Here is a 26,223-nt window from a genome sequence, read left to right as displayed (position 1 = left end):
CCCTCAGAAGCGTGGAGATCTGCGGCAATGACGCGCTCTATCGGGTGAGGACATGACTAAATCGCGCTGGGCTGGAACTAGTAGACCAGAAGACGAAGGCAGTGTTCTTCACCAGACGAAGAGGTTTCGGCCCGCCGAAATTGGAGCTGGAGGGTTTTGAGGTGACTCGGTGCGATACCTTGGAATCCAGCTCGATCGGTAGCTCAGGTTCACAGAGCATGTGGAGCGGGCATCCGCCAGGGCAGACGTGACGGCCTGTCAATAGCCCGTCAGTGTTAGCAGGAAACTCCTGAACTCGGTGGTCCACTCTACATATACTCCTTACGTGACTCCCTTATAGTGGAGCGCACTAGGCGAAAAATGGCTGGAGTGCAGAGGCGGAGTGCTCTGAGGGTCGTCTCGGCGTACCGCACGGTATCGGAAGATGCGGCACTGGTGCTCGCTGGCACACCGCCTGTGAACCTGCTTGCGGTTGAGCGAAAGGCGACACACGGCGGGCTGAAAAGAAGCGAAGCGAGGGATGCCACCATGATACAGTGGCAGCAGCGGTGGGAGTCGGCTACTAGGGGAAGGTGGACGCAAAGGCTCGTCGGTGACCTGAACTACCACCTCACCCAGTTGTTGACAGGACACGGTTGCTTCGGAACCTACCTCCACAAGATAGTGAAAGAAGCAACACCAAGCTGACACCACTGTGAGGCAGCTGACGATGACGCGGAGCACACGGATTGCTCCCCGAGAGAGGCCCTCAAAGCCGCGATCGGGGAGGAAACGCTGTGGACGGGGACGATGCTCCGCGACAGAGGGAGCTGGTCGTCTTGGGAGGCCTTTGCTGCCTCCGTGATCGGGGAGAAGTTGCAGTCCGAAAGGGAAAGGAGACGCCGGGGGGCTGCTTCTGAGTCGTAGGACTCGATAAGAGCACTGCGACCTGAGGAGGGTCTCTGCTGTCTCCAGTGTGAGCGCATTGCGCAAGCCCAGCTGCTGCCTGGTAATGTTCTCTTTCAGTTGCTGCTATCCGGCAGCAACTGAAAGAGAGAGGGGTTTTTAGTGAGTAAGAATCTCACACTCCCCCTGGCATTCGGGCCGGGGGGGCCGATGCAAGGTTTTCCCCTCTCACGGAAAAAAAAGTGGTACCCTTTGCCCTCCAACTGTTCACAGATTCTTAATTCATGGCCTGGAAATCATTGAACATGCTCTAGTGCCCATAAGCCAGCTGAGTGAAGAGGCACAAGAAGTGAGAAAAAAAGAATTCAAAAGATATAGAAAATTTTTAATAAAGTGTCACATGAGAAATGGAATGAAGACGTTTTAAATTTAAATTTACTTTTAATAACACCAGCATGAGAAAAGTATCCACAAAAGAGACTACAAAGTTTGAAAAAGAGGTTTTCTAATTACACTGTTCGACAAATGACGACTTTTTTTTGGTTCAGAGACGAGATTTTGCCCAGTGAACACGAATCTGGTAATAAAAAGTGTTGATTGGTTCGAGATTCGGAGATATATGTGTTTTTTATGTACTCGTATGGGAATTTTCGCCTCGCGTGCCACTTTTCGATGGGGTTCATGGAGAAGAAACGAAGTTTGCGTCGCATTTTCTCCTCGAAATGGGGGTCCGGGGATGCGTCCCTCCTCTTCGATGTCGGAGGGCGCAGACTCCTCGCGGGAGCTCACCGGCTCCATTTCGAACGCGAGTAAAACCACTACAAAAGATGACTAGAACAATGACAGCTGTCTCGACCTTACCAGCTGACAGCTGTCACTCGCTAGTGCGATTTTCAGTAAATTTCAATTCATGCCCTTCGAAATATTATGTGGCTATTTTTGTTGGTAAACGGACTACTAGTCAAATGTGAACCGGTCGCTCTAGATCGGTCACACGTGATCACCCGTCACCCTAAAACTGGTCGCGAGAAAACTGATCACACCCGAAAATTGGTCACGAAAAAACTGGTCACACCCAAAATAAAAAAGTGGTCGAATTTTTGGGTGTGACCAGTTTTGTCGTGACCAATTTTCGGGTGTGACTAGTTTTCTGGTGACCAGTTTTCTCTTGACCAGTTTTAGTGTGACGGGTGATCACGTGTGACCGATTTAGAGCGACCGGTTGTCCTGTGACCGGTTCACATTTGATTAGTTATCACCGAACCATTTTTGTTAGACGAAACACTATAGCGTTGTGCACAAAAAATGGTTCACTATTGTCAACCATATTTTTGCCCTCTTGCTTTGTAGGGTATGTACATATGTATACATTTTTTGAAAAAATATAAATATAAAATTATATATGAATGCATAAGCTAAAAACCAATCAATTTTATTTTTTAGTTTATGCAATGATATTGCAAGCCACCGAATGGATGATAACACCTGTAACCCACTTGAATGACTTTTCCGGGAGGTTAATGAATTTTGGTATGTAAAAAGTAATAAATTTTGAACCTGTAATGGAAAAAATAATTTTAAAATTATATGATTACCTCTTTAACCCTTAAATTAATTCCTGAAAGTCTGGCCAGTCAATCGGTTAATGAAGTATTTACATTCAAATGACCAAAAAATGTAGTATTTCTACTAGCCGTTGACCACTTGTTCTAAACCAAGATAAGCATAAGTTAATTAAAAAATAAAAATCTTGAAAAATGACTATTCCCTGAATGATGGTACTCATGGTGAACGGATTATTGCGCAAATTGCGACCGCGCGCACAACAATCGTTGCCACAAAAATCGCGAATACGGAATATCTGGCACTCGAGTTCTCGTTATTACAATATTTGGCGTGGAGTTCTTTCGATTGATGGAGTTTTTGGGTGCCAGATGTTCCGTAATCGAGATTTTAATAATTAATAATCACAGAACCGGTATTCATATGTTGCCGATTGGCGTTAATGTAGTGGATAACGACAATAACTAGAGTTTCCTTTAACACAAACTCGCGATGAATTATACAAAACCCAATCATATTACTCATTATTACGGCAAATAGATTATTTCGCACATTGCTATCGCGCACACGACAATCATTGTCACGAAAATTGTGAATACGGAATATCTGGCACTCGAACTCTCTTTAGTGCGATGGATAGAATTTTTGGGTGCCTGATAATCACCGAACCCATTTTTACATTAGTTTGTTAATGGAACTAAAATCACTCGCAATCCATAATTAGATTTTCAAATGTTTCACTTTCACTTAAAATTGTAAGACAACGGTCAGCGAATGTGTAGCGTCTTTTGGCAATAAGCTAATGTACTAAGTCGGAATAAAAAATTTATAAATTTTATTGGTTTTAATTATATAATTATTTTTATTGTTTACACATTTTTATTGTTTTCTATTGAAAAAAATATGATCTTTAAAAAGTTCTCTCTTTCAATATTAATCATTAACCAGTTAGATGCCACCCGTGAAATATTTGAATCCTGAAACCAAGTTCGTCAAAAAATTACTTGTGAAACTATTTTTAATCGTTAAATATTGTATGTTTTGGAAAATAAATCAACGCGATTCGAAGGCGCGACTCGCAGGCGTATCGCTGACGTACAAACGGCTAACTAATAAAGTACAGAATTAACGAATTATTGTTGATATACCTTTTCTTGGTCAAGAGATTTTTTCAATGTGCCAATGAAATTCTCTCACGTGCCATAAATTCGCTATCACTGTTATAATATTCATCATCAAAACAACAACACCGATAAACTTTCAACTCCAACGAGACATTGAACCTTTTGAACTTTCAGTCTCCAAGCAAATGCTCTACCAACAGAGCTTTCACCGTTTCGCAAACAACTGACACAACAATGTCAACAAAAACCCTTCAGATATAAAAACAGAATCTGCTTTAGATAGTCAACTTTAACCCTTTGAGTGTTGACGTCTTTTTCGTTGAAAGCCCGCCACGCTGAATATTTCGCCAACATTTCCAACCAGAATTATTTATAAATCCAAACAAACCTTAAATAGCTACCGCCGAGGATTTCGAATTTTGCAAAGGTGTGTTTACACTCTTTAATATATCTTGCAACAATATAAAAATAAACAAAATAAGTCTATTAATGAATGTATTTTTCCAAAACTAGTTCCATCTTCTTCATTGTTGTTAAAATGTAATGCTCACAATCTAAATGGCAAGCCACAATCTAAAATACTCAGCAGTTAGGGATTTCCATCGGGGAATTCTGCTATGGTTATATATTCAGAAATTCCGGTGTAAACCAGTCTTTATAAACATTGACACGGATTACACGACCCATGTTCAATGCATTTTTTTCAATGCTACCTGGAAAGGCTTAGTGGGCAGTATTCTTGTTTACTTTGTACATTCTCAAAATACAACGACTATCGGCGTTTTGCAGGCCCATAGACTTGTCAGAAAAACGCCGATAGGCGTTGGTCAGCACTCAAAGGGTGAAAAGAGTCTAGTTTAAAATAATATATGAATATTATCGGTCTCCGTCACGGGCCCGAATGTGAAACGCCCGAAAACGCAAATATCGGAAGGCAAAGATCGAAAATCGAAAGATCAAAAAAAAGGGTGCATGGTAAACGGTACATACTCACTTAATTTGCGCGAGCAGTATACAACAGGAACAAGAGGAACGGGCTTTTCCTCCCGTATTGATGTGCGCGCCCAGAATACGGGAGAAAAATCCTGTTCCTTTTGTTCCTGTTGTACCCTGCTCGCGCAAATTAATTGAGTATGTACCGTTTACCATGCACCCTTTTTTTTTGATCTTTCGACTTAAGATCAGACCCAAAAAATATATACAAGAATAAGAGAATTCTCAGCTAATAGGTTGAAGTGGCACTGACGTTCAAAAGATGGAAAAAAGACGGCAGTCTTCTAGCCCTATTGGCATAGATCAATTACACAATGAGGATAAATTCAAAATATGTTAATGTATGTACATACACATATAGTACAGATAGGCTGAAAAATAAGATAAGTTTTTAAAAAAATTACGGAACAAATTAAAAAATCCGTGAAAAAGGCGCGCTTCATGGCGCCCCCCGCATTGCGGGGTCTGCGGGCGCGGTAGTTACGCCACTGAACCCAATATTCTCTTGGTGCTAAACATAAACGCAATCACTGAGCCATACTGATGGGTACCTCAGATAAATACATACTAGAATAACAGAAAACAAAAAAATGAGGTTAGTAACGTTAATAATTGCGTTACGCTTACGAGGGTATAGTTATGAGATTTTAAAATCATTTTACAAAAGTAAAAAATGCAGATTATCTTTGCAGAAAACTGTAAGGCTTTGTATTATGGGGTGACGCGACAATTGGTCCAATTCTAAAAGGTTAAACGACACAATGTACCCTACAATTGGTTCACTGCCAAAATGTACACGCGACAATTGGTTCATTACCAATTATGTATTATGGTAAGCAGTGGCGGACTGGCCATACAAGCGAACATGCCCGATGGCATGTGGGCCCCACTATCTGTTAGAAAATATGGGCCCTGAGTAAAATTAAATAACTTTTTAACTATTTCACGTGTGTAAAAATGTATAGGATATTGCAACTTTAGGACCTAAAGTTTGGGTATTTCAACAAAACAAATTTCTTACGATATACACAAATAACTAATACCTGCTTTAACAGCCCTAGGATCGGTTTACTTTTTTTATTAGGCTTGAAATGTAAGTTTCAACATTTGCGTGGGACCTTTTGCCGGGCCTATTCCAACCTCAAGATTATGTATATACCAATACCTATGTAACAACTAACTACTGAAATAAAAATGGGAATAAACAAATTTTCGTGAATAATATAAACTGAATTGCTTAAAACAATTTTGATAGGATGATTCATCATCAACCAGCGATTTAAATTTACTTCATACTATGGGGATCTAGTCTTGTTGTGAAGGTCTTCTTCACCACCAGTCCGCCATGTATTATAGACAGGTTCGTCTGTGTTCGGTATTAAATACAGCTATGTTGAATATGGTATTTATTTGGTAGTAACACGTATACACAAGTATGATTAATTGTTGGCAAAAGTTTGTCGTTCAGCGGTCTCTGGATATGGTAGAGTGTCGCTGGCTCGGCATTCAGCTATGTTCGGCAAGTCGCTGGATATGGTAGAGTGTCGCTGGCTCGGCGTTCAGCTATGTTCGGCAAGTCGCTGGATATGGTAGAGTGTCGCTGGCTCGTTGTTCTTCCAAGTCCGCGTAGTGAAGTGGTGGCTGGTCAGGAGCTGGATGTTGACTGGTCTGCTGCTGTGTGTCGACTCTTGCTGCTCTGGGTCGACTGGTCTGGTGCTGTGTTGTACCTCCTTTTATAGTGTTTTTGGAATGCTTGGTGGAAGTGGTTATTGACGCGTACGAGAGGAATTTTGTTTTCGTCGAGGCGTCGAATTTTCTGGAATGCTTGATGGAAGTGGTCGTACGAGCATTTAGTTTATTGATGCGTACGAAAGGAATTTTGTTTTCGTCGAGGCGTCGAATTTTCTGGAATGCTTGATGGAAGTGGTTATTGACGCGTACGAGAGGAATTTTGTTTTCGTCGAGGCGTCGAATTTTCTGGAATGCTTGATGGAAGTGGTCGTACGAGCATTTAGTTTATTGATGCGTACGAGAGGAATTTTGTTTTCGTCGAGGCGTCGAATTTTCTGGAATGCTTGGTGGAAGTGGTCGTACGAGCATTTAGTTTGTTGATGCGTACAAGAGGAATGCACTTTTGTCGAGGCGTAGTATTTTCTGGAATGCTTGATGCTGTTCCGCTCGATGTATTTTGTTGTTGCGGAATATTCTCGAAGGTTTCGATGACTATGACGACGACGAGATTCCTACATGGCTCTCCGGTGAGTGTTAACGATGTGTGTGATTTTGTGGGAATCTTGATGTGTTGGAGTCTATTGACTCGATGGCGTCGTTGTTTGTCCGGTTGTGCTGGAGAAAGTTGTCTCGACAGCGGGTCTTGTGTTGCATGCCGGTCCAAGTCTTGTTCTCTACCAGGTTGCTTATTTTGGGCGAGCTGCGTTGGTAGTGAAGGTTTGTGATGGCTTGGATGGTGCTGTTGTGCAGGCTGCTGTGTTCTGCGTGGAGTCATTCGCGTGACTGTTTTGCTGGTTGTGCTGGAGTTAGTTGTCTCGGCAGCGGGTCTTGCGTGAAGGACGTTGTTTGACGAAGTGCGTTGAGTGCTGGTCTTCGTTGGTTGTGCTGGAGTTAGTTGTCTCGACAGCGGCTGTGTTGTGTTGGAGCTAGTTGGCTCAGTGGCGATTTGTTTCGCCGGTTGTGCTGGAGTGGGTTGACTCAACAGCGGGTTGTGTTGGTAGCTGGTCCATATGTACTTTCACACCATGTTACTGTTGCGGTCGTTACAATGGTAGTGAAGGTTTGTGTCGGTCTGGACGGTGCTGTTGTGCAGGCTGCGGCGTCCTGCATGGGCTCATCGAGGTGATGAATCATCGAAGGTGTGATGAGCGGTGCTGGCGGATCAACAGTAGTGGATCCATTTGGTTGTTGTCTCCGGGTTGCGTTTTGTTGTGGCGAAAGCTGCGGAGTTGTTTGACATGGTCACTAGTTGTGGGGACATGTAGCGGACTGCGTTTGAAGTCTGCGTTGAGGGTTGCGTTGTAGACTGCGTTGAAGGCTGCGGTTGCGTGAAGTCTGCGGTTGCTATGTAGGCTGCGATGTGGGCTGCTATGTAGGCTGCGATGTGGGCTGCTATGTAGGCTGCGATGTGGGCTGCTATGTAGGCTGCAATGTGGGCTGCTATGTGGGCTGCGATGTGGGCTGCTATGTAGGCTGCGATGTGGGCTGCTATGTAGGCTGCGATGTGGGCTGCTATGTAGGCTGCGATGTGGGCTGCTATGTAGGCTGCGATGTGGGCTGCTATGTAGGCTGCGATGTGGGCTGCTATGTAGGCTGCGATGTGGGCTGCTATGTAGGCTGCGATGTGGGCTGCTATGTAGGCTGCGATGTGGGCTGCTATGTAGGCTGCGATGTGGGCTGCTATGTAGGCTGCGATGTGGGCTGCTATGTAGGCTGCTTTGAAGGCTGCGTGGCTCTTAGTCGGGGGTCACCAGGTATGGTGAGGTTGGAAGTTGACTGCGCTGTGGGCTGCTTTGTTGACTGCTTTGAAGGCTGCGTGGCTCTTAGTCGGGGGTCACCAGTTATGGGGATCTAGTCTTGTTGTGAAGGTCTTCTTCACCACCAGTCCGCCATGTATTATAGACAGGTTCGTCTGTGTTCGGTATTAAATACAGCTATGTTGAATATGGTATTTATTTGGTAGTAACACGTATACACAAGTATGATTAATTGTTGGCAAAAGTTTGTCGTTCAGCGGTCTCTGGATATGGTAGAGTGTCGCTGGCTCGGCATTCAGCTATGTTCGGCAAGTCGCTGGATATGGTAGAGTGTCGCTGGCTCGGCGTTCAGCTATGTTCGGCAAGTCGCTGGATATGGTAGAGTGTCGCTGGCTCGTTGTTCTTCCAAGTCCGCGTAGTGAAGTGGTGGCTGGTCAGGAGCTGGATGTTGACTGGTCTGCTGCTGTGTGTCGACTCTTGCTGCTCTGGGTCGACTGGTCTGGTGCTGTGTTGTACCTCCTTTTATAGTGTTTTTGGAATGCTTGGTGGAAGTGGTTATTGACGCGTACGAGAGGAATTTTGTTTTCGTCGAGGCGTCGAATTTTCTGGAATGCTTGATGGAAGTGGTCGTACGAGCATTTAGTTTATTGATGCGTACGAAAGGAATTTTGTTTTCGTCGAGGCGTCGAATTTTCTGGAATGCTTGATGGAAGTGGTTATTGACGCGTACGAGAGGAATTTTGTTTTCGTCGAGGCGTCGAATTTTCTGGAATGCTTGATGGAAGTGGTCGTACGAGCATTTAGTTTATTGATGCGTACGAGAGGAATTTTGTTTTCGTCGAGGCGTCGAATTTTCTGGAATGCTTGGTGGAAGTGGTCGTACGAGCATTTAGTTTGTTGATGCGTACAAGAGGAATGCACTTTTGTCGAGGCGTAGTATTTTCTGGAATGCTTGATGCTGTTCCGCTCGATGTATTTTGTTGTTGCGGAATATTCTCGAAGGTTTCGATGACTATGACGACGACGAGATTCCTACAATACTTTCAAAATAACATTTGATTATACTTCGATGATATAGTAAGATTTAATTACACAATTTTAAACAGTTTCCGAATATAAAATCTATTCCTAATCTAGACACATGCATGTAAATAGAAATATAGGATAGGGGCCCCCTCCCCAAAATCCCGATTTTCGATTAACATTAATTGAAAATATTATGCATTTTTTTCAGGGACGTAATTTGGGGGGGCCATAGGGGGGCACTCGCCTAAATTAAGGAATAGTGTGAATTTAGAAAATATTATTAATTTAATGATTAATGAGATACTATGGATCTATGAATGCTACGTGTATTTCTTATGTATGTTACTTTTGGGTAACTAATAAAATAATCACTGCTATGTGCTTTGAAAAAAAACAAAACAAAACTTTATCTAATGTTATTACGTACATATGTACATAGATAAAGTGACAAGACAGTCGGTAGAAATTAAGTTAATTGATAGTTTTTTGGAGAATCAGTTTGATGGTCGATTAATGTTGACTATGTAAAGATTTGTGGAAAAAAATTTGCGCTTTTTTCTCTTTTTACATAATATTTTTTTATAATTACTTTTTCAAAAATAAGCTTATTTTTTTCATATTTTATAACTCAATAAGGTAAAGAATATTTTCCATTTTTATTCCGATATAAAAAAGATTTTTTGAAAAAAAATTCAATTTGACCAATCTTTGCCTGCCCTGCCCCCCAAAGAAAAAGCTGAAATGACGTCCCTGATTGTTTTCTACCGAAAGTAAAAGCCGCTTTTATGCCGCATTCTTTTATGATGCATTCTATTTACCTAGGACAAGGGTTAAAACGAAATATACAATACAATTTATGGATCTATTTTGCTTTTGCCATTTTTCTTGTACCTAAATTTGTTTATTCCCAATTTTGAAAAAAATTTCCCTTGATTTTTAGCGTGATGGAAAGAAGAAAATTTTGTTATATGGGGGGGGGGGGGACAAATTATTTTAACCCTGGGTGGGGCCCCCTTTGACTCCTGGCATGCACTGATTTCAGTCCCAGTCCGCCACTGATGGTAAGTGTAATGACCTCTAAAAGCACCCTGTATAAAAATTAAGAAGCTTCTCTTTCTCCTCAGCTCCATAAAACATGATAAAGCTCCTCAGAACAATTAATGAAAAATTGAAAATCGTCTAATTTGTAACAAATCTCTTCTATGAAGACCACGAGATGGTGTAAGTTTGAATATTCAATTCAGACTGATTTGATTCAACTATTTTCAACCATCATTCGCATACTTTCTGTCGGATACCGAATGAAGGCGAAAGCCTTCTACGATATTTTAAGAAAACATTATTTGCACATGGAGCTCAAGGCTGCTGATATTCCTGATATAAATATGGTGTATTCCAATATATTCCAGTTCCAGTGTATATTCCAATATGGAGCAGTGACATCGCATGGGGGAAGTTGCAGACCGCACCAGGGTGTCACCATCCTTCGGGGGAGGGGGGTGACACCAAATGAATTTATTAAGATTTAGTTTGTTTAATATTAGTTTTTTTAGTCGGGAAACGAGAAACGTTGGGTTGGGAAAGGGTAACTTCCCGACATGCTACACAGGGTAACACCATCGCTTGTGACGTCACTTCATACGCATTCGGTGCGGTGCAGAAATCGTTAAATCGACTAGGGCTGCCCACCCAGTCGTCCGCGGCTTGATTGTAAGTCGATCTTTTCTCCATTCTTAAAATGTACGTATGTTGATAAATGTTACCCGAAAATATCTGAAACACAACCGACATATTCGTTGTGCATATGTTTCAGATAAATGAATGATGTATCATATCGATGTGCATATGTGCATATATACATATATACATATATGTAGATTAATATCCAATCTTAACGAATGCGACACAAAAATCGATCTGTTGTTAGGGCTCTACGAGTCTACGTACATATTTGGCCGAATCTGTTTTTCTAATAGAACAAAAGATTATTAAATATGAATATTATAAAATCGGATACACGAAATTCTTTGAACGATAAAAATCTTGACCTGTAGTGAATATCTCTTTCATTGTAAATCCCAAAAATATTTCCAAATCTGAGGAGTGTCAACGATCTGTTGTAGCATAAACCATGCTTATTTTTAAAATTGTTATTTTTTCATAAGCATTATGTATTTGTTAACGTTATATAAAACATATCCCCCCCCCCCTTTATATACATATGTATGTTGGTAGATTGCGATATATAATAGTTGGACGAAAATATTAGCTTTATACCAGGGCAGCCGAATTATAAAAAGGTTTGGCTGCCCCGGTATAAACTATCGAGAGTATAATTTTTTCCAAAAATAAACATGTCTTTTAAATACAATAAACTAAGAATATTAATATTTTTATTTATTATATAAATTTTCAGATAGATCATCAGAAAACAAGTCAAAATATCCAGATTGGGATCAAAATTGAGGTAAGACAATTATGTTCATAATTACGACATGTTAATATTCAAATATTTAACAAAAAAGCATTTCGTCATAATGAATTTCTCCATTTCATAAAAATCTTGGTATTATAATATTTTTATATATATAATATTTTTTCAAATTATTATAGTATTATTAATTACAGTATTTTTTATTATAGTATTATTAATCATAGTATTTTCAAGGTTTTTCTTAGTTTCACTTGTTTTAATATTGAAATTTTTAAGTATAATATTTCAAATTATATTACTTTTAGATGTAGTATTTTAAATTTTTAAATATTTTTAATTATAGTAGGTATATTACTTATCTAGTATACATACAGTATTTTTAATTTTAATTGAAGTTTTCACGTGTTTTACACACAATCAACTAGGATGATTAATATTTTTACTTTAATATGAATTTTCAGATAGACGGTTATTTTACGATAAGCTCGTAGCATCAGAAAAAAATCACAAAATCTGGATTGGGATCAAAATTCAGGTAAGACAATTATATTCATAATATCGACATGTTAATATTGAAATATTTAAGAAAAACCAAATTTTCGACATATTGAAGTTCTCTTTTTCATAATAATCTTGTATGGGTGAGAGGGTGGTATTATTTTTTTTAATTAATTATAGTATAATTAATTACAGTATTTTTTTATTATGGTACATTAATCATAGTATTTTTTATTTTAATATTTTTTATTATAGTATTGTTTATTATAATGTTTTAAATATAATATTTTTGATTTTGAAATTTTAAATTATAATATTTTTAGATGTAGTATTTTAAATTCAAATATTTTTAATTAAAGTATTTTTAATTTTAATTTATTATTTTTAAATTTCAGCGATCTAAAAAAAAGATGGGAGTTTTTGAAATTCATAATGAAGATGGACGGGAAGGATTCCAGAATGATAGTCGAATCGAGGTGACGAGAAAAACGGCGTTCAGCGAAGATGGAAAACAATACATCGAGGGAGAGTGGCAGGAAAACAATTTAACAAAAATATTATCCTGTCAATTTAATACTACGTTCACCGATGAAAAGACGTTTTACATCAGAAACCAAACTCCAGGATATTTGTTTATAATAGATCATGAAGATTTTATTGCTGATGTAGAAATTTCAGATACAACTGGTTTATATGTGAAAAATAGCTTTTTGGATAACGGTATCATATGTGAGCTTTTATTTAACAAAATTAAAATAACGGAAATTTTTAAAGATGGTTTAATGAATAAAAAGAAACATTGCTACAAAGATTTTATCTCACTTATCAGTGACATTTGCCATAAGATTGGTGATGATATCGCTGTCAATGATGATATTTTACAAATATATATTGAAATTGGAAAAATAAATGAAGAAGATGTGCTACTTAAGAATGATTTGATTATGAATAAACTCGTCGAAAATAAATATGTTTCAGAGGAAATCAAAGACATTGCAAGAACATTCTTGAATATATTACAGTCTATTGTAAAAAGAAATGACACACTACCAAATATAGAAATTGCCGAAATTGAGGATTTCAATCTTACCGAAGAAGTGACAAAAATCATTGGTGAAGGACTAGAACACCATAAAAGAACTTTACGTGACAATTGTTTTATTTTTTTCGACAATTACAACTTCAACGATCTATCAGCAGAGCAGCTTCTATTTATAACAAAAAATGACATGAAAATGATGTCATCTCTTGCATTTGTCTCTGACAATAACTGTTTTTCTAAAATTTTAAACCTGTTTCAAGCCCGTTTTATCAAAAAAGTTGAAGCCGCTACGAAATACGTTTCTTATAAAAAAATGGCACCAATGTTCAATTCAGTTACTTATTACATTTTTAAAAGCTTCACCGAGCTTATCGAAACCATAAGCAGTATTACAAAAACATCTGTTGAAGATACTTTGAATATCATAGAAAAAAATTCTACTATAAACTGGGAATCCCCTTGTTCCTTAGATATGTCCATGGAAATACAGTGTCGCTTCCTCTTTCAATTGATTACGTTTTTCAGTAAAGGTTCAATCACAACTTATGAATACACTTTTAAATTTTTAACGTCTAAAAACGATTTGAATAAACGCAACGTTACTCAAGAAAATTTGAGGAAATTATTAAATTTAAAAGTTAACCTTCGTATATTTGATGTTGAATTTGCAAGTATACCAGAACACCGACGCATATGGTTATACTTACTCGATGATGCAATGTCCATAGTAGGGAATGATAATTGTTTTGAAAATTTCCAACCCTTGTTGTCTGGTTTTGTGAATTATATCAGCAAATCCGATAAGTCTTTGGAAGTATATCGCAACTACACCCACAACCTCATACAGTTTATCGTAACTTCAGAGCAATGTTTGTCATATTGTAGGAATCTTAATGTGTCGGAGTCACTTTAAAAATTTTGTTGTATAAAAAAAAGTTGTCTTGTCTGAAAAATTACTGTACTGTTATTTTACAATCATTGATGTATGTATAGCATAAAGAGGCTAAAAAAATGTTTTTATTCTCATTTTGGAAATTTAGTGTATGAAAATGCTGGCTACTCCTGTCCAAAAATTATCATGTTGTAAATTTTGCAATCATTTATAACATAAAGACGATGGTAATATTTTTAGATATTTTCCGCTAATTAAAAATTTCTTTGAATAAAAAAAGATTGGTTATCCCAGTTCAAAAATTATTATCAGAGTACGGATAGCCAAGGTGCCGCTTATTGTTCAATTGTTGTAAATGCTTTGTAGAAAAGGTTCGGGAAACCTTAAACCTTCATATGTTTGCGGATGATACGTTAGTTTATATTGTAGGTGATGATGTTTAGGGAATTACGGTATTTAAGTGATTGGTTATGTGAGAATAAACTGAAAGTGAACTTAAGTAAGACTAAGATGATGTGGATGAATAATAAAAAGGGTTCGGTGATTACTGGTCACAAAGTCACTAAAATCTCTATAACGGAACATCTGGCAGCCGAAAAGTCCATCATACTAATGATAACTATCATAGTAACGAGAACTTGAGTGCCAAATATTGTGTATTCGCGATTTTCATGGCAAAAATTGTCTTTGTGACCACCCCAATGTGACGAATAGTCCAATTACCAATAAAAAGTTGTGAGTGATGTGATTATGGATGGGAGAGTGGGAGAAGTAGTAGATAATATTAAGTATTTGGGCATTTATTTGGATTGTAAATTAAGTTTAGTTAGGAATAGAGATATACATAATTATAAAACTAGAAATAGGAATAAATTAATTATAGGTAGAGTTAAGAAAGCTAAAACTGCAGGAGGTGTTTTTCACAGAGGTGTTCAAATGTATAATGCCCTTCCTGAAGGCATTAGAAGTTCTAATAACATTGCTGCTTTCTTGAAGGGTGTTAATGGATACCTTTGTGGAAGATACTTTATAATTTTTTGTTGTTATTTTGTGTTATATGTATTAGCAGTTTTGCTATTTTGATAAATAAATAAATAAATAAAGATTATGGGAATATTTTTAGATTTTTTCTCTCTTTAAAAATTTCTTTGTATAAAAAAAGGTTGGTTATCCCTGTCCATCAGAAAGACGATGGAAAAATTTTATAATATTTTTCTATCATGAAATTTTATTTGATAGAAAAATATTAAAAATCATTGTATTTTAAATTTTGCAATTATATAGAAGATGGGCAAATTTAAAAAAAAAATTCTTAAAAATTTATTTGTATAAAAAATGTTCACGTAAATCACGATCGGTGAACACGATTTCAAAACGTAGATTATAGTCACCCGACGTTTAGCAACAATTCACTGAGGACTGTAATCTCCGTTACCCGACGACAAAGTGTTAATAACGACGCATTTGTTAGTCTGAGAAACACGATTGAAGAATATATCCAGTAGTGGAAAAGAAAAGAAACAATTATACAAAAAATCGATTGTAAATTTGATTATGAACCACACAAATCGAAAATGAATGCGCTGTCTCATAAATTACGTGAATTAATCTTAAATGTCCTTCGCAAAAATGTAAGTCCATCTAAACTCATAAGGTTCTTTAGATCGTACAATGAGTTTTTAGATGATTTTGATGATATACATTTTGATTGGTTCATTTCATTGGTTGATTCAAACGAGTGAGAATATCATAATGAATCCTAAGGTTGGTGAGACGATAGAACTAGTGAGGAATAAATTATCTCTTACAAAGTAACAAAGCCTGAACTGTTTTTAAAGCACTTTGAGAACACAAACGATCGCCATTACATCGTCGAAGTGCTTGAAGAACTGATTAAATATGTAAATGAACTTTTGATTAAAACACAATGGTTAAATAATCATGACCTATGCGATGACGAAAATGTGATGGCTTCCAGTCTGCTGATTTCGGCCATAAGAAGTTCTTTTCTTTATTTGAAAGAACAACCTGACTATACATATTTCGTTGGAATCATTCCTCGAAGATAGCACGAAGCCGTTTGCTAGTTTTATACGCAACAGCAATTCCTACGTAGACTTTGAGAAGCGGTCAACTGTGATAAAGCAATCTTTTTGGTACATAAGAAAGCAAGATAAGATTAATATTGATGAGGCTTTAAAACTGTCGTATAACAAAATACTCGTCGAGGATTCTGAGATTTTGAAGACTTGCTACAAATATTACTTGGAAGAGTATGAAAAATGTATGGGAGAATGCTTAGGAATGCTGCAAGAAGATAAAATTAAATTCCTAGTCGATGGCTTGAACAGCACTAAGACAAATTTGAAAATAAAAGAGTGGACATCTGAATATAAAAGGTCACAATTGCTGTACCAGCTTGCTTGGTTAGCTGCTTTGTGGTCCGTGCTCGTTTCAAAGGATATCGAATGCACTAAAAAGTATTTAAAACCACATTGCATTTCAAATATTATGCATTTTGTTAATGCTTAACGTAGAAAGTAATGCCTCACTTGACAATAAATGCTTCGCACGAGTCTTGACTGGTCAGGGAAAATCTTTAATACTCGGATTGCTCTCATCTTTGTTATCGCTCTCAGGACACGAAGTGGCTCTGATTTGTTACAGCAAGTATTTGGCGAAACGAGACGATGAAAGCTTTGCCCCATATTTAGGGACATTGCACATCCTGTCTAAGATAACTTATGGAACATTTGAAGATATGTCTAATACACTGATTGCTCCTGTATTAAATCAAAAAACATACGGGTTACGGTATCTGGTTAAAAAAACGAGTCTGTGAAGACGATAATTTTAAAATTTTGAATATACCAAACAATATGACCGATACTGTATTACTGATTGATGAAGTTGACGTGTTTTTTTCGAAAGAGTTTTACGGAAATACCTATAATCCATGTGTCAGCATTGAAATGAAAGCCATCGCCGATATACAGTTAAAAATATGGGGTTTAGTTAAAGAACGTTATAGTAAAATTACTGTTGTGAAAAAGGTACAACAGTTTTTTTAATTTGAATTAAATTCAGTAAATGAAGAGTTTTTAAAATTTGAAGAATTCAGATGTAGACCTAATGAATATTTACTTTTGGTAACTGCTGACAATAATACCATCACGGAAAAGAAATATACAAACCGAACTCTATTTAATGAACATCTCCACGAAATGATTGATTGCGCGATAAGTTTCAAAAGATAAAAAGAATTAAAAATATATAGATAATGTTTAATAAAGTGTCACATGAGAAATGGAATGAAGACGTTTTAAATTTACTTTTAATAACACCAGCATGAGAAAAGTATCCATAAAAAAGACTACAACGTTTGAAAAAGAGGTTTTCTAATTATTAAAGCCGCCCAATGTTTCTACCGTAACCTTCAGATCTAATTCTTCAGATAGTGAACAGAGTCAAAATTTTATCAAAATTATTTTTATTTCTATTATTATATGGACATTACAAATTTATTTTTATTTACATAATAAAGCATACTCATTATTTTTAAACAATTTCTGACACTTTAAAATTATAATTTTTTAATGTATATACATATATATTAATGATTATATTGTAATATAAATTCACAAATATATGTACATACATTTACTATAAGTCGCATTTTTTTGTCAGCCAAATAGCCAATTCTAACCACCACTAGAGTCCACTTTTTTTCTCGCAAAACATTTAATATAATGGTTTAATATAACAGTTTTTACTTACCTCCTTTATTGTTATCTCTTATAATATTTTTGTTTTTGGAACTGAAAATTGTACTTTTATTGCCACTTTTAAATACAACGTCTCGTATAAAGTTAGTTAAATACTCATTAGGAATTTATTAATTTAAAATATTTGGGAGAGTCAGCATGGTCGATGTCACAAACATACAAAATAAATATAATATAAAACAAAAAACCATTAGAAACTGATGGAAATAAAATAAAGTAAAAATAAAAATAATACAATAAGAATAAACCAATAAAGGTGAGTATTTTTGTTGAACGTAATTTATAATGAAGTGTTCAATATTACATTAAGAGTAAGAGTAAGTACTGACGGCTATGTCGAACCAAGTATCGGATGCTTTGAGCGAATTCTCCAATTCGTGAAACAATTCCAGCGTCTGATCCATGATTGATCTCGGCACGCCAACATAATTTTCAGCATTCAACAGGTCTATGTATCTGAAAATTGACATTCACAAAACGATTACTTATTGATGAGAGACAATTTCATTGGCAATCTTTAAAAACATGACTTAAATGCCTTTGAACAGTATTTTATGCCAATTTTTGAACTCCTTAGTCAGGCCGCACACCAAAGATGCATCAATCAGCATGCGCACTGAAAATGCTTCGTCACATTTAGCACTTAACGTTAAATGCGACGTAAACACGCACACCGGGGCTTCACTACATTTGCAGTCATAACATGATGGCAAACACATTCGCCAGCGAATTCAGGAAGTAGTTACTTTAATCATAAAGAGTACTTCTCTTTTCATCTTATGGCATGCGCAGATGCAGATGGACTATTTACAAGTATTGACGTAGGAGATTATGGCAGAAATAGTGATTCTGGAGTATTTCGTAACTGCAGATTAGGCCAAGCACTTTCAAATAATACTTAAAAAATCCCAGAGTCGATGCCATTAATAGGAGAAGAAGAATTTCGACGACCATTCAATTTTTATTTTATGGCGGATGAAGGATTTCCCCTTTGCACCAATATTATGAAACTGCATAATGGAAGAGTCTTGAACAATATTTAACTACCGTTTATCTAGAGGTCGAATGCGCTTTTTGTATACTCGTACTTGTATCGAAGTTTCGTGTATTTGAAACACCGTGTATTTGTCCTGTTCAGTGGATAAATCTGTTAAAATTGTTAAAACTACTTGCATACTTCACAACTTCATTAAGATGAACGAAAAATATCAGTTTACTTCAAAAACTGAAAACAATAACAGCGAGTTCTAGTCGCTATCATGACAATTATCAAAGAAGGCCGGGTAATGATGTCATTCAAAACAGGGAATATTTATGTGAGCATTTCACAAAACACAGTAAATAATTAATGTTATATCTTACATCTGAAGGATGCAGTAGAAACATTAGGCGGCTCTTTTTCATACTTGTAGTCTTTTTTGTGGATTCTTTTCTCATGCTGGTATGCTGGATCCTTTTCTCGTTTATTAATACCGAAATAAGCTGAAAGTGAAGATCAGGGCAGACTGAATTCAAGTTATAAATTCGTTGATTTTTAGATGTTTTTTGTAATACCATATAAAATTTTGCAAGGGAAATTATTCGAAAAATATACTATTCAAGGATGTAAGTGTTCGCAGCCTCCCAAGGTGTTCGTAGTTTTTAAACCTCGGAATTTAAGTAAAATGGAATACATACGTTTTATTTTATTTTATTGTCACAAATCAATACACACTCGCCATTACAGATTTGCTCCAATGCGACGGGTGTACGTTAATGAAATACATAAACAATCAGAAATCAGAAATACAGTAATACATACATATACAATCAGAATATATAGAATATAACAATTAATCAGAAATAATAATCATAGTGACATCTATGGATTATTTTTAGATTTTTTTTTTGTATACAATTTTTATACATACAATAAATACGAAATTATAGAGATTTCGATAGAGATATCTATAGATTTCAGATTACTGTGTATAATTATTACAAATTATACACAGGCAGATTTTTGTGACAACAGGATTAGATCTAATACCAATTTTCAGGAACCGTTTCAGCAATGATCAGATAAAATTGGCAAACTCTGATAGAGAAACGATCGATTTGGAGTCACAAAACCCCCAAATCTAACCAGCAGTGACGAGGACTCGAACCTTTGACCTCAGTGATGCTAAATATATACTCTATCACTAAGCCAAACTGCTGGCATACACTATATGCGGATGACTTAAAGCTCTATTTGAGTATAGATTCTGAGCGCTCTCGCGAGCTTTTACAAGAAGATTTAAATGCTCTTCATGCTTGATCTTTAACTAACCGTTTATCTCTCAATGTCTCCAAATGTAAGGTAATGTGCTACTCTAGATCTAGATCCATCCCTGTTCGTACCTTTCCTTATCTTGGGATTGCTCTTCAGACTGACCTCAGGTTTTCCACTCACATTGATTCTGTGTGTTGCTCAGTTTCAAGGATGCTAGGGTTTGTTTTTCGCAATTCCCGGCATTTCCATAATCCTACTGTGATATTACATACATAACTATGTTTCCGTAGATACTCAAAAATATTGGTATTTAATATTAGTGAATCCTCAATCTCAATTGTGAAAACTAATCTCAACTATAGATTTTCTCGAAGCTGGAATACATTTTAACAAAAATTGCGCAAATTTTATAATTCACAATGAGTTTCTGGAAACCCTCCGAAACCCGCTGGGTGACAGCACTGGATATATCACGTTGACAATTTCATTAGTGCTTGTGAATATAGTTTACACACATAACAATAAATGGATTTGCTTTTTTCTGACAATATAAGCCATCATCAGAGTTCTTTGTTGCTATTTACTTTGACACAGTAAAATTTTGATGCAGAAATATCTTGGAAGTACATATTCTAGATTGGAGGTCCCTTCAAGCCAGTCACACGACTGTTCAGTTATCACCGAGTGATTCGGAATCAGTGGCTACTCTTTCCAATTCCTCATACGCTATATCCTAGGTTGCCAGATTTCCAAAATCACAGATCGGAACATTCACTATTTCGAACAATGAAAAACAAAGAAGCTTACGAATTAATGAAGATATAAAGGAAAAAATATTTTTAATTAAATTATAATGTATATAAATAAGTACATACACACATATATATATATATATATATATATATATATATATATATATATATATATATATATATATATATATATATATATATATATATATATATATGTAGAAGAGAACATATAAAAAATAGTTACTTAATAATCCACAGGAATCACAGTTAATAAAATATTTTGGATACAATTACAAGAATTACATTTTGTTTTAAGAAGTCAGGATTTTCAGAGGCAGTGCGGGACTCGGGATTTGTCTGTTGAACTCCCACTCAAATGGGGACGTCTGGCAACCCTGGTCATATCATAACACAGTAAGCTCATCTTTTCCGATATTTCATTGAATAATTAACTCCCAGTGGAATCATCGTTCAATCCGGCCATCCCGGAAGTCTCGACATGGTTATTATCATTGACCATTTCAAATATGACATTATTTTCTTCACCGTGACACCTAGCCATTTGACAATAAAGACTATATTGTAAAGTAAATAAATGCATATCAATATAAATAACAATTTATAATAACCATTCAGCTCCGAGATCTGTAATAGCGTCTCCAAGTGGCAAGCTGTTTGCTCATCCGTCTATCGGATTGCCGGCCTCCAACGGCAAAGCTTCCTACCCATTTTCAAAAAGCTTGGTGAGACCAGCCGGTCCGCCATCAATTACTACCACATCATAAACTTCACTGAAATATAAAAATAAATCTAATTAAAACTAACGTCACATAATCGTCACAATGCTCTAAAATTGTGCCTGAATGGTTATTTTTCTCCTTTACAAAAAATTATATAAATTGAATTTGAATTTGTAAGAAATCTCTGTACTGGAATTCCTGTAGTTATTAAAAAAGTTGTATACACGGACGTAGATAGAAGTTTGATTAAAAAGTAAAAGATCTAAATAGCATACAAATACTATAGTATTTCAGAATTGTATCGAAACTTCAATTTTGTATTTTTTCATTGATATCTTTATACCAAAATTTTCGTATATATACGTATATATTAGGGGTACCAGAAAGAAATCGCGCATTTTATGAACCGATGTTTGAGGTCAGTTTGTGTTCAGACACGGTGTGGTAAACATCTCTGTAAGTTTTTTTTATTGTAGAACTGTTCTTTGACTTTATTTTTTTGTAACAAATTTTTATTTTATTGTTAGGATAAAATGTCGAAGCCAGAAACAGATGAAAGCCACGTAAGGCATTGTATGTTACTTTTGTTTGATCAGGGCTTAAACGCCAGTAAGGCCACTAAAACCATTAGAGACATTTATGGTGAAGTGATTACTACTCGCAGATCAATTATACAAATTCAATTTGAATTTGTATGAAATCTCTGTACTGGAATTCCTGTTGATATTAAAAAAGTTGTATACACGGACATACATAGATAGAAGTTTGATTGAAAAGTAAGAGATCTAAATAGCATACAAATACTAAAGTATTTTAGAATTGTATCGAAACCTCAATTTTGTATCTTTTCATTGATATCTTTATACCAAAATTTTCGTATATGTACATACGTAAATATAATAGAGATAAAATATACACAAAGATTCAAATATATTGCGAAGTGGTTTTAGATTGTAGTGTGCAAGAAAATGATATGAACCGAATCAAAACAAGTGCTAATTACCTATTGCCGAATGACATTTTGAGGTTATGTGAACGATGACATCTGTCAAATGACAATTGAATTGACGCTAGCACCACAATCGATGAGCATACCTATTAGTGCCTTTCTAAAATTTCATTTAGCGACTCTAAAAATAAATCATGTTTTTTAATGTACATTCATTAATGTGTGCATGGATTAGTCTGATTTTCTCGTTTCTCATTAATTTCTCATTTTTTATTTTATTTCTACCCTCTCTCCTGTTCATCAATTTTTTTTTATTTACGTTTCAGAATTATTTAAGAGTGATAATTAGAGCCCGGAATCTGAAGGGGCTGTTTATTGTTCAAAAATTGTAAATGCATTGTTAAAGGTTTGCCGAACCTTTTTTACAAAGGATTTACAACAATGGAACAATAGGCGGCACGTTTCCGGCCCCTTCAGATTCCGACCTCTAGTGATAATTAATTTAATAATATAAATAATTAATTTTTTACAAATAAAATTGAACGCAGCTTTACATATGTATGTACATACATACATAGGTGCAAATTAGATAAAATAAAATGTAAATTCGAGATCTCCTTTTAAGGGGGTATTCTAGTTTAGAAATTTGAAAATATTGATTTTTTTTTTATTTCATATTTTCAAAGCTTAAACCTTTAAAAATATGTCCTTAAGAGGTTTTTTCAAAATTAAAGTTATTTTCAGAGATACAGCTGTTTTAGTGACGTGGCATCTAACCGGACAATATACATATGTACATACATACGATAGCCGTACGTTTTCACACGTTCAATCACTCAAAATATTTTATCCCTCTCGTTGTTCGACATATTTGCATTTCGTTTTTTTCCATGTATAGCTAAGAGTTCTCTTTTATATTTTACTAGCTGTATTACCCGGCTTCGCTCAGTATTTATAATATAAACCGCTTAAAGATGACTAAGCTAATAGTAAACATTTAATTAAAAAAAAAAAAAAATTTAAAAAAAAATTTAAAAATTTGAAAAAAAAATCAAAAAAAAAAAAAATCAAAATTTTTATTTTAAAAAAATCAAAAAAAAAAATTTAAATTAATTTAAATTCAAAAAAAAAAAATTAAAAAAAATCAAAAAAAAAAATTAACCCTTCTAGGGCTTCGCCCTCGCGCCCCCCTGAGCCTTTGCCTTCTAGGGCTTCGCCCCTCCACGCCCCCATGAGCAATTGCCGTTTAGGGCTTCGCCCCCATGATCAGTTGCCTTTTAGGGCTTCGCCCCTCCGCGCCCCCATGATTAAATGCCGTCTAGGGCTTCGCCCCCCTTAGTTAATGCCTTTTAGGGCTTCGCCCCTCCACGTCCCCATGGCTAATTGCCATCTAGGGCTTCGCCCCCCTTAGTAAATGCCTATTAGGGCTTCGCCCCTCCGCGCCCCCATGATTTAATGCCGTCTAGGGCTTCGCCCCCATGATCAGTTGCCGATAAGGGCTTCGCCCCTCCACGTCCCCATGGTTAATTGCCGTCCAGGGCTTCGCCTCCCTTAGTAGATGCCTATTAGGGCTTCGCCCCTCCACGCCCCCATGATTAAATGCCGTCTAGGGCTTCGCCCCCATGATCAGTTGCCGATAAGGGCTTCGCCCCTCCACGTCCCCATGGTTAATTGCCGTCTAGGGCTTCGCCCCCATGATCAGTTGCCTTTTAGGGCTTCGCCCCTCCGCGCCCCCATGATTAATTGCCGTTTAGGGCTTCGCCCCCCTTAGTTAATGCCTTTTAGGGCTTCGCCCCTCCGCGCCCCCATGATTGAATGCCGTCTAGGGCTTCGCCCCCCTTAGTTAATGCCTTTTAGGGCTTCGCCCCTTAACGCCCCCATGATTAAATGCCGTCTAAGGCTTCGCCCCCAAGATCAGTTGCCTTTTAGGGCTTCGCCCCTCCGCGCCCCCATGATTAATTGCCGTTTAGGGCTTCGCCCCCTTTAGTTAATGCCTATTAAGGCTTCGCCCCTCCGCGCCCCCATGATTGAATGCCGTCTAGGGCTTCGCCCCCCTTAGTTAATGCCTTTTAGGGCTTCGCCCCTCCGCAACCCCATGATTAAATGCCGTCTAAGGCTTCGCCCCCATGATCAGTTGCCTTTTAGGGCTTCGCCCCTCCACGCCCCCATGATTAATTGCCGTTTAGGGCTTCGCCCCCCTTAGTTAATGCCTTTTAGGGCTTCGCCCCTCCGTGCCCCCATGATTAAATGCCGTCTAAGGCTTCGCCACCATGATCAGTTGCCTTTTAGGGCTTCGCCCCTCCGCGCCCCCATGATTAAGTGCCGTATAGGGCTTCGCCCCCCTTAGTTAATGCCTATTAGGGCTTCGCCCCTCCGCGCCCCCATGAATAAATGCCGTCAAGGGCTTCGCCCCCATGATCAGTTGCCGTTTAGGGCTTCGCCTCATAAGGCTGCGCCCCATGGGGCTTCGCCCCATGAGGCTGCGCCCCCTTCGGGGCCCCATGGGGCTGCGCCCCAGGAGGCTGCGCCCCCTTCGGGGCCCCATGCGGCTAAGCTCCATATGGCGGCGCCCCATATGGCGGCGCCCCATAAGGCGGCGCCCCATAAGGCTGCGCCCCTAAGGCTGCGCCCCATAAGGCAGCGCCCCATAAGGCGGCGCCCCATGAGGCTGCGCCCCCTTTGGGGCCCAATGAGGCTGCGCCCCCATTGGGGCCCAATGAGGCTGCGCCCTCTTTGGGGCCCTATGGGGCTGCGCCCCTTTTGGGGCCTCATGGGGCTACGCCCCATGAGGCTGCGCCCCCTTTGGGGCCCCATGGGGCTGCGCCCCCTTCGGGGCCCCATGCGGCTAAGCTCCATAAGGCGGCGCCCCATAAGACTGCGCCCCTAAGGCTGCGCCCCATAAGACAGCGCCCCATAAGGCTGCGGCCGATAAGGCTGTGCCCCATAAAGCTGCGCCCCCTTTTGAGCCCCATGGGGCTGCGCCCCATGAGGCTGCGCCCCCTTCGGGGCCCCACGGGGCTGCGCCCCTTGTGGCGCCCCTGGCGGGGCCCCATGAAGCTACTCGCCTTGCGCCCCCGCGGGGGTGAATCCATTGAAACGAAAAAAAAAATCGGCGCCCATGGATCGAAAAAAAAAAAATCGAATCACGTGTTCGATGACGTCACCGATCTACGGACGATGACGACCAAGGATATTTACATACAAAGTCTCTTTCCAAATTATAGATTAGATAGTGTATATATTTTTTGTATTCGAATAAGAAACCAAATTTAACGAATAGCTAATCATAAAACTATTATAGATTAGCGTAAAATTATAATTTTATTTATTTTCGTGAGAATTTAGTCAGGGATGCAAGGGGAAAAAAAGGGTCACGCCGGGCCATAAATCAGTCATATAATCGAGTGAAATATGTCAATTTTACAACATACCACAAAAGAGTTGTTGCACCGTTCGGAAACCCAAAATAATAATGAATCGCTAAATTCATTAATCTGGACTTTTTCACCGAAACATATTCATTCTGGGACGAAGACAATTGAAATTGCAAACTATTTAGCTGTTTGCATTTTTAATCAAGGCTTTTTACCAGTTTTCAAAATTATGAACGTCATGGGAATCACAATTCGTCCGGAAGCTCATGTATTCGCTGCCAGACGGGACGAAACTCGGATACGTCGCGTCGCTCAGAAGTACGAGCTTCTGATGCTTCTAAGGAAGCTAGAACTGATCGTCCATCAAAAAGAACTGCGGAAATGATTATTTTGAAGAAGAAGAAGGCCCAATGTATGGAGCAGG

The 26,223-nt window shown here is 37.8% G+C and overlaps 1 protein-coding gene and 2 long non-coding RNA genes across 5 annotated transcripts in view; all 3 read left to right on the top strand.

The window, feature by feature from the left end:
- Positions 1–26,223, top strand: part of LOC143921118 (uncharacterized) — a 607,092-nt gene that overhangs the window by 296,771 nt on the left and 284,098 nt on the right. The gene's annotated exons all lie outside the window — the stretch shown is intronic.
- LOC143920832 (uncharacterized) lies at positions 1,191–15,057 on the top strand. Its single transcript, XM_077443817.1, has 6 exons — positions 1,191–2,236; positions 2,329–2,415; positions 10,624–10,789; positions 11,496–11,546; positions 11,975–12,048; positions 12,407–15,057. The coding sequence occupies exon 6, from the start codon at positions 12,422–12,424 to the stop codon at positions 13,964–13,966; it is 1,545 nt and encodes a 514-aa protein (XP_077299943.1). The 5' UTR covers positions 1,191–2,236; positions 2,329–2,415; positions 10,624–10,789; positions 11,496–11,546; positions 11,975–12,048; positions 12,407–12,421; the 3' UTR covers positions 13,967–15,057.
- Positions 5,862–9,087, top strand: LOC143920849 (uncharacterized). Of its 3 annotated transcripts, XR_013261372.1 has the most exons (5): positions 5,862–6,402; positions 6,581–7,208; positions 7,282–7,920; positions 7,985–8,679; positions 8,858–9,087. It is a non-coding gene; the product is annotated as an uncharacterized LOC143920849 (long non-coding RNA). The 3 variants fall into 3 exon arrangements; XR_013261373.1 differs by lacking the exon at positions 8,858–9,087 and having other exon boundaries at positions 7,282–7,896; positions 7,985–8,549; XR_013261371.1 differs by lacking the exon at positions 8,858–9,087 and having other exon boundaries at positions 5,862–6,418; positions 6,581–7,896; positions 7,985–8,549.

Source organism: Arctopsyche grandis, chromosome 2, assembly GCF_051622035.1.
Source record: "Arctopsyche grandis isolate Sample6627 chromosome 2, ASM5162203v2, whole genome shotgun sequence".
In the NCBI taxonomy this organism is placed as follows: Eukaryota; Metazoa; Arthropoda; class Insecta; order Trichoptera; family Hydropsychidae; genus Arctopsyche; species Arctopsyche grandis.
Note: the sequence above shows the minus strand (reverse complement) of the source record. Positions and strands in the feature narration are given on the sequence as shown.